This window comes from Gavialis gangeticus, unplaced genomic scaffold (assembly GCF_001723915.1).
Source record: "Gavialis gangeticus isolate Ggan-Ray unplaced genomic scaffold, GavGan_comp1, whole genome shotgun sequence".
Taxonomy (NCBI): domain Eukaryota; kingdom Metazoa; phylum Chordata; order Crocodylia; family Gavialidae; genus Gavialis; species Gavialis gangeticus.
Window position 1 is genome coordinate 27,748,646 of NW_017728998.1, and position 8,945 is coordinate 27,757,590.

An 8,945-nucleotide genomic window follows, 5' to 3' on the forward strand; every position below is an offset into this window, starting at 1 on the left:
CGGCGCGGCGCGGGGGTCGGGGCGCGGCGCGGCGCGGCGCGGCGCGGGGGTCACAGCGGCTCTGTGTCCGCAGGCGGCTTCTGCATCCCCCTCTACATCCCCTACGTGCTGACGGGCCGCTGGCTCCTGGGCCGGGGCTGGTGCAAGATGTGGCTGGTGGTGGACTACCTGGTGTGCACCGCCTCCGTCTTCAACATCGTGCTCATCAGCTTCGACCGCTTCGTCTCGGTCACCAGAGCGGTAAGAGCGGGGAGCGGCGAGGGCGGGCAGGGCCCCGGCCCGGGTTTCTCTTGGAAACCGCCCCCTGCGGGCAGCCTGGGCCCCGGGGCAAGAGCTCCTCCTGAGCCCCGACCGCAGCACCCCCCGGTCCTGTGGTTTGCTTTCTGCCCCCGGGCCCTCCCCATTCAGGCCGGAGTCGGGGCAGGGCAGGCAGGCAGCGGCCTGGGCGGGGGCCGGCGCTGAAGCGGCCCCGAGACTGCGAAGGAGAGGAACAGCCCCGCTCCCTGCCCGGGAGACGCAGCACCAACCTAGGCACCAGCACGGCTTAGGGGTTCAGCTGGACCTAGTGCGGGGCGGGAGGGAGTCGTCGCAAGGGGAACGCAGCTCTAAACCAGAAGGGAAGTGATGTTTTTGCAATTATCCCACATCCACCACTGCAAGGAAACCAGTTGAGCAGAAGCAGCACCAGTCAGTGGTGCTACACCACACATCCAAAAACCTTACCTGTTGCATTAATGAAGGTAGAGTAGTATGAAGGCACTCGCTCTTTAGAGTAACTGTCCCAAAGAGCTCAAGTGTTTCCTCCCTTGCCAGCCATTTGTTTAGCTCAGATGATCAATTTCTTCCTTAAGCACATTGCTTCATTAAATTGATCCCATCATACTCCCTGTTGTACTGGGAGAGGGGTACAAAAGCATTAAACATTTCATACAAGGTCTCTCTCCGTTTGTCAGACAATCAGTACAGTACGGTGCCTGTCCAAGCCTGACAAAAATACAAAATATATGGTCACAAGAGTCCTCTGAAGCAGGAAAATACCATCTCCCTTTTACAGCTCCAGAAATAAGTGCTGCTCCAGACACACAGGCAGACGTCAAAAAAGTATTAGAACATAGGACTGCCCCAGTTCCACATTTCAGACTATTCTTCTGGTTCAAACCATCCCAGTACACTGAAGCTCATTGCCAGGGTTTTAAAGATGAATAATCCCATACATTTTCCTACAGTTATGAGTTCTTTTATTCTTTCACATCATTACTTTTCTTCCCAAGCGTGTTCTTCATAGCAACAGCACTTCACACATCATTATAGTGCTTCTCACTCATTACCATTAGGTTCCTAATTTTCTGTGCACCATGGAAAAAACCCACAGAAAAATGCAATCTTTTTCCCCTCTGTGGAAAACTAGGATCCCTGCTCATTACAAGTCATGCTATGAGACCATAATAGTTCCTTGGAAAATGATTGCCTCCTTTTAAAGTACTGAAGGACTCCCTAACTGTTTAGATGTCACACGCACCAAATTAGTATTTCTGGGAAGATAAAAAAATATTTGTTTAATATCTAAGGGGGGGGAAATATGAATGCTCTGTTGTTTAATTTTGTCTGTTCAAGTATTTAATGAAGTTTTACCCCTAGGCACTGAGTGCTAAGTGCAGTTTAAAACACAAATGAAACTGTGTTCCAAAAGGCAAACTGAAAAGATATAAATCATTATCAGACACTAGCTACCAACAGTTACAGACGCTCACTGGCATTTTTTTTAATACCTCAAATTAATTCTTCCCACCAAAGCATTTCTAAAAATCAATTGCGTCAATATTCCATTAGTGTTGCAATAATGCCTACTACCTTGCAAAAAGAAGAGGGCCAGGTACAATTCTGAGAAGAAGGTAGTGTTGTTATAGCAAAAAGCTTGAAACCGTCCCTGCAGGAAACATTGACCTCAGAGTCCCAAGATCAGACTTTAGAGCACTAGGCGTATGACTCAGACATCAAATGCCATTAACAAAGTGGTATTAGCTTTGGATGTTTCAGGCTTTAAATAAAAGCTCGTTAACAAGCTTGCACCCAAAACATGAGAAGTTCCCATAAGTCTGAACTCTTCAGCTATAGTTCATTTCTTGAAAATGAGGCACACTGCTATATTTATATAGTGTGCATGTGCATACACACAAAATATATAAATATATATTAGTAGTATGCCTCATTTTCAAGAAATGAACCATAGCTGAAGAGTTCAGATGTATTATTTATTATTGTATTGCAGAAGCCTCTAGAAACGTCAAGCAAGATCAGGACTCCTTGGTGCTAGAAACTGTAGACACAGGTAGAGGGTTGAGCCCCTGATTCATTATGCTATTAAAAACTGTACTGTTTAATGGGTTCAGCAAAAAAAATTGAAAGTTACGGGACTGCAGTTCTGTGACTTTGTTCTTAAAGGATTTGATCTGTGATAATTATCTTGTGCAAGTTACTTCACCTTCCAGTGCCTTAGTTTCTACATTCATGGAATAAGGGAAACTGCATTCCTACTCCATTGTAAAGCATTTTGATATAGCACAGTACTCGTCAATCATTTATCTCAAAACAATACAATAGGAAACACTGCATTTTTGTAAAGCATTCTACCACTAAAATATGTAATGCATATCTAGAACACAGACACAGATAATAATTTGGGTGAACTTATCTTTTTCTACAAAAAGTGAAATGTTCACACCTTCTTTGCACAATTCAGAACCCAACACTCACTAAATTCAACTCATCAGTAGCAAACAGTGCAATTTACTTAACTGAACCTACACACACGTATAGGTTAAGTAAATTGCACTGTTTGCTACTGATGAGTTGAATATATAAACGTTAATTAAATATATAAATATTAATCAAACTTCTCATAAGATCTCTCATGAAACAGGCACTACAGCAGACGTAATGGAGTACATACGTATGAAACTGCTGGCATGCATGGTAGAGTACTTTCTATAGAGAAACCTGGACTAAGGGATTTCACTTGTTTGTTCCAGTCACCACCACCTAAATTTAAACAATTCTTAGGAGTTTGTGCAAGTTCACAGACCACGTTAACACAATAGGAACGCCAGGAGATACTTTAGTTTAGTTCCAGTGTGTTTAAATAAATGACATAAAGCCCCCTAGCAATGTACATGTAGCTATATTGTTTTGATGTGCATGAAAATAATTTGACTTACATTTTTCTTCTCTCAGGTGAGCTACAGGGCTCAGAAAGGGATGACCAGAAATGCAGTATTAAAGATGATATTTGTATGGGTTGCAGCTTTTCTTCTCTACGGACCAGCCATCATCAGCTGGGAGTATGTTGCTCAGAAGAGTATCCTCCCTGAAGGAGAATGTTATGCAGAATTCTTCTATAATTGGTATTTCTTAATGATTGCTTCCACCATTGAATTCTTTACCCCTTTCATCAGTGTTACATACTTTAACTTAAGTATTTATATGAATATCAGAAAACGCACTGCTTTAAGAAATGAAAGCCTAGCACCTGGTCAAGAGGACTATGAAATGAATTTCCAAAGTAAAAAGAGAGAGCACATCATATTCTTTGTAAAATCTGCTGACAGACAAAGAGATCAGAAAAGGAGAGCAAACAGCCTTTCCCCCACTAGACCTTGTGGTTCAAGGCTCAGGCTACATAAACTTGACAGCCAGTCATTAAATTTCCATGTCAGCCAAGATCTACCACCCTTACAGATGGATGTTGAGACCAAACCACCCAAAGACAGTTTTTATAAAGCTACAGAAGATGTTTGCAATACCACAAGAAGAACAGACATTGCCAACACCATGGCAAGCAGATTTAGACTTTCCCGGGATAAGAGATTGGCCAAGTCTTTAACAATTATTGTCTGTGTGTTTGGTTTGTGTTGGGCTCCTTATACACTTCTAATGATCGTTAGAGCAGCTTGCCATGGGCAATGTGTACATCATTCTCTCTATGAAATTTCATTTTGGCTTCTCTGGCTAAATTCAGCAATTAACCCTATTTTATATCCACTATGCCATATGAGCTTCAGAAAGGCTTTTATAAAACTGTTGTGTCCTGGCAAGGCCAAAATTCATCCCCACATTTTTATGTAAAAGAAAAAAGGATGCATGGAAAATAAGTTTGGCCAGAAATAGAACATTTCTGAAAGGAACAAGGCAATTCAAAGTGTTCCTAGGAATAAGCATGGCAGTAAATTGCAAGGGTTAAAGTTAAAAAAAAAATATACAGTCTAGTTTGGAAGCGAGAAAAGGAGGGAAAATGGGTCAAATCTCACAGTATGTTATCCATCTATGGATTTCTCCCCCCTGCATGAAAGGCCTGGTCCAAAGCCTATTTAAGTTAACAGTCTGTTTATTGGCTTCAGTGGGTTTCAGGTAAGGGCCCAAATATTACTGCATCTTTTTACATAAAATACTGAACTGAAAATCTGACTCTGCTCTTGCCTACAGTGTCATGCCTGAAAAAGGCATACATTTCCCCCCACCCCCCAGTTCACTTTGTTTATGTTTTAGTACTTACAGGTAAACCCAGAGATAAGAAGTTATAAATGTAAATACAGTAGCTCTTATGGATGAATTTAGTAAGCAATTTAAACTGAGCAGTTTTAAAGGAGGCATACTAAACAGTCTCAGCTTTGGACATGTGTACAAGTTTGAAAAATGAAGAGTATTGGAAGGATTATTAAACCATATGGGACGAGATTACATTAAGCAAGGAACAAAAACACTGAAGGTGTACCTTCAGGGTTTCTATAGTGCCAAATCTAACAATTTCAAGGGGCAGCAAAGTCAAAGCAGCAGAGAAATATATACATATCCTGAGTATATACATGGTAGCAACAGATGTATGCATCCTCTGTACAAGCATCTTTATTATGCAAGCAATGTTTAAAAAGCTAAGTATGAGTTTAACTATCCACATCGGATAAGAAGTTATTATTAGATTTTAAAAATGTATTTTTGTAGTGCAACTTTTTAAAGTTAAGGATAAACACAATCATATTGGTCAAAAGCCATTAGTAAAAATCCTCTCACCTCTTTCAAAAGTCAGATAAAACAAGACAACCTACTCCAGAATAAAATGTGTAAAAGTCACCAACCTTTCAAAATGAAAGTCTGTCCCATAATAATGTGGACTTGAAGCAAGGTCTGACAGATGAGAAAGTTACTAGCACTAATGAAAGCCTCAGTTAACTCGCCCAACATAAATCTACACTAGTTTATTTTGCTAGTCCTCCTCCCACTTCTTTCCCCAAAAGGCTGTTCTTATCAGGATCCCTACCTTGGCCAGTATTATAAAAGGTAGCTAGCAGGGAAAAAAAAGGATTGAAAGGATCTCCATATCTGTATACATTCTGTAAAGCAAGTCATGTTCCAAATAAGAAAAGGAAGAAGGAAAGAGAGAAAAGGATGATCATGAAACACAGCTAAGATACTGCACAGCCAAAGAATAATTAGTAGAGGTGTAGACATCAGCTCCGTTACTCTTGCCTTCTAAAACATATCCATGGACTGAAATGCAGGAAGCATCCATCATAGCTCCATCATATGACTCCCACCCGTATGTTAGAGTGCAAGTTCAGGAGTCTGCAGGGTTTTACTGTTCAAACTGGTCTTTTCTCTCTGCTTTCCTTCCTCAGGGGAGTCAGAAAGCATACAGTCATCCTTCACATTTAGTGAATATCAGTTATAAAAAGTATGTATGTGCTTGAGGTACAGTTCTTCACTACCCTGAGCAGATTCTCCCCATGAGCTCCATTTATAGAGTTTTGCAGCAACTTTTGCAATAACCTGATAACCATTACTACTGTCAACAGTGACATGTCCATCACAACTGCCAACACACATGCTACTTAACATTCATAACCCACCTAGTGTGAGCTCTACGAATTATACTGTTTTGAAGTGTTACTTTGTAAAACCTCAATAAAAGTAATTTTAAGAGTTGCTGGTGTCATAATTGAGCATGCACTTCATAAGGTGTCAAAATAGCAGCAACCTGGTCCTAGTGCCATGGCCACACGGGAGAAGTTTGAAACAGCCTATTGTAGATGTGTATACTTCACTATCAGTTGCATTCTTCACTTGACTTAAGAGCATTAAAGGCCAACGCACAAGACCTTCACCTGCACAATTGAGGTCTGCATCCATTTTAATAAAACATAGGTTCTTTTGCGCCTCAAACTACATCAGCGGTTCTCCATCCTTTTAGACTTGAAGTACCCCTAAAAAAATGTAGAAAATAAATATTTATCTGCCCCTGGCTGCCTGTCATGTGGCCCTCGATAAGCTTACCAAAACTCAGTAAGTGGCCCTCCGCCCAAAATAATTACCTGCCCCTGGCCTAACTCATTCAGTTTTCTGGAGTAAAAATAAAAAAGGGAGATATAAAATTCACCATACAAGGAGAATGACATTTTAACTAGTTATTCAATCACACATTCCATCCAACTTTACAGAGAGGATTGAAAATGACTGGCTGCAGGATAGACAAAACCCACTTCTGGCATTTACCTCAAAGCACACCAAGCTCTAGAACCTAGTGTTACAGATGTCCAGCCAGCAGCATGTATAATGTTTGCTGCAACAGCTGGCTGAGATATCTGCTTTGTGGCCTTAAGTCCTTTGTGAGGTCTAAGGCTAGTATCCTTTTGTGTCTTCACTGGGAAGGACAAGCCCCCTTCAAGGTAGCCCAACTCTGAGACCAAGCCCCAGCAACATGTCAGATTAATCAGGCATAGTAAAATTAGCACTTGCTTTTCAATGCTGACTGGAGGTTGTGCCCAGGCAGAGCTGAGTGGATTTTTCCTAGGATTCCTGAAGTTCCTTTGGTCAGCTAGTGGGGAGAAGCTGGTGGAGTGAGGCACTCACTGCAAAGGCCACAGAACAGAAGTTTTTCCCCGAAAGAAAAAAATAGAAATATGAAATGGTTGACCCAAAGAACACCAGATTCTTACCTCTGTTTGAATTTCAGGGTAGAAGCAGGCATCATGAGTTTGAACTGAGCCAGCACTCAACTGCCTCTCGTGGTGACCTCAAGGTGCAATTCAGAGACTGGGTATGTTCAAAACCCTGAACAGATTTCCTTACAACTGTAAGGCAGCCACACCCTTGCACCTGATGGATGCCAGCAATACCCAAAGTTCAGATTAATTATTTAAATAACAAATGCAGTGTTCCAACAAGTTACTCAATGTGAAGCCAGGTGGAAAGTTAGGAGCCTGGCTTTGTTCTAGCCATGGCATGTACCAGGGATGGGAATGGACAACTGTGAAAGAAGAGCCACTAAGTATAGGATGAGAAGGATATTCGTGTTTAGGTGAAACCAAGCGAAAATTTGAATGGACTGGAAAACAACAGGCACCTAGGAGAGAGAGAGTCTGGCTACTCTAAATGACCTAACACCACTCTCAGCCTCAGGGCTGCAAGTCATTTCAAGCAACTAAACTACATGAGCAGGGATCCTAGTTTTGGGGGTTGGTTTTTTTTTTTTTTTTTTTAAGTCAGAAGAAACAGAAGTTCCCCAATTAAAACCCCCAAATCTGTGATTAAAATGAAAGGCCAGCGCGCGCGCGCGCGCACACACACACACACACACACACACACACACACACACACACACACACACACACACACACACACCCCCATTTTATTGATCTATTTAGCATTTTAAAGCAATTTGGAAGCCTACCAAGTGCCTCAGTCACTATAATAAAATAAATTCTATATACCTACATATGCTGGCATTTGATTTTCGGTTTTTCCATCATGGAAGTCAGAGCTCCTGGCAAGATCACTTTGTATACCCCAGACGATTATGCTCTGAGTCCCACGGCCTCGCACAGAGCCAGCCTGGGCCACTAGCATACCACTTTCATAGTTTCATAGATTAAGGGTCGGAAGGGACCTAGTAGATCTTCTAGCCCAACCCCCCGCCAGGGCAGGAGAACAACAAAACCCCAAAACAAGAAACGGGACTCAAATGAGTCCAGCCAGGTAGGCATCCAGCCTCTTCTTAAAGACCCCCAGGGTAGGGGCCAGCACCACTTCCCTTGGAAGTTGGTTCCAGCTCCTAGCCGCCCTAACTGTGAAGTAGTTTTTGCGGATGTCCAATCTATACCTCCTCTCCATCAACTTGTGCCCATTACTCCTTGTTATGCCAGCGGGCGCTAGGGGAAACAGCGTCTCCCCCAAACCCTTCTGGTCCCCCCTAGTGAGTTTATAGACGGTCACCAGGTCCCCCCTCAGCCTTCTCTTGTGGAGGCTGAATAGGTTCAGGTCCCGCAGTCTCTCACTGTAGGGTCTGCCCTGTTGTCCCCGGATCATGCGGGTGGCCCTCCTCTGGACCCTCTCCATGTTGTCCACATCCCTCTTGAAATGGGGCGCACAGAACTGGACACAATACTCCAGCTGTGGCCTAACCAGCATCGCGTAGAGGGGGAGGATCACCTCCTTGGCTCTACTCGAGATGCACCTGTGGATGCACGAGACTTTGCACCAGACCAGGCTGGCTCTGTGCTAGCACATACTGATCACCGCACTGTAGGCAGAAGTCATGCGTCATTGGGCCAGGCAGTCCCCATGGGCTGTTTCCCGCTGGAGTACTGGGAGCCCCACATGGAGGCATGGAGCTGGGCAGCGTGGCCCCATGCTGTGCGGACTGGGAGCCGGGCACCATCAGGCCACATGGGCTCTGTGCCTCCACATGGGACTTCTAGCACTCCAGCAGGAAGCCACCCATGGAGGCACAGGGCCCACCTGGCCTGATGACAAGCAACTCTGTGGCTCCATGGGCAGGTTCCTGCCCAGCCTGACATGCAGCTCCCAGTCCACATGCCATCTGGCCAGGCTGGCCCTCTATGCAGAGCTAACCACAGACACCTGCCCACTCCCTCAGTCCCAACCCCCCCCCCCCC

At 43.8% G+C, this 8,945-nt stretch overlaps 1 protein-coding gene across 1 annotated transcript in view; it reads left to right on the forward strand.

Annotated features, from left to right (window-relative positions):
* Positions 1 to 5,973, forward strand: part of LOC109289292 (histamine H3 receptor-like) — a 6,877-nt gene extending 904 nt beyond the window's left edge. The window contains exons 2-3 of the mRNA XM_019505284.1: positions 74 to 240; positions 3,232 to 5,973. Of these exons, the coding sequence (XP_019360829.1) occupies positions 74 to 240; positions 3,232 to 4,122 (1,058 nt within the window). The 3' untranslated portion in view covers positions 4,123 to 5,973. The remainder of the gene's footprint in view (positions 1 to 73; positions 241 to 3,231) is intronic.
* Positions 5,974 to 8,945: the final 2,972 nt, after the last annotated feature.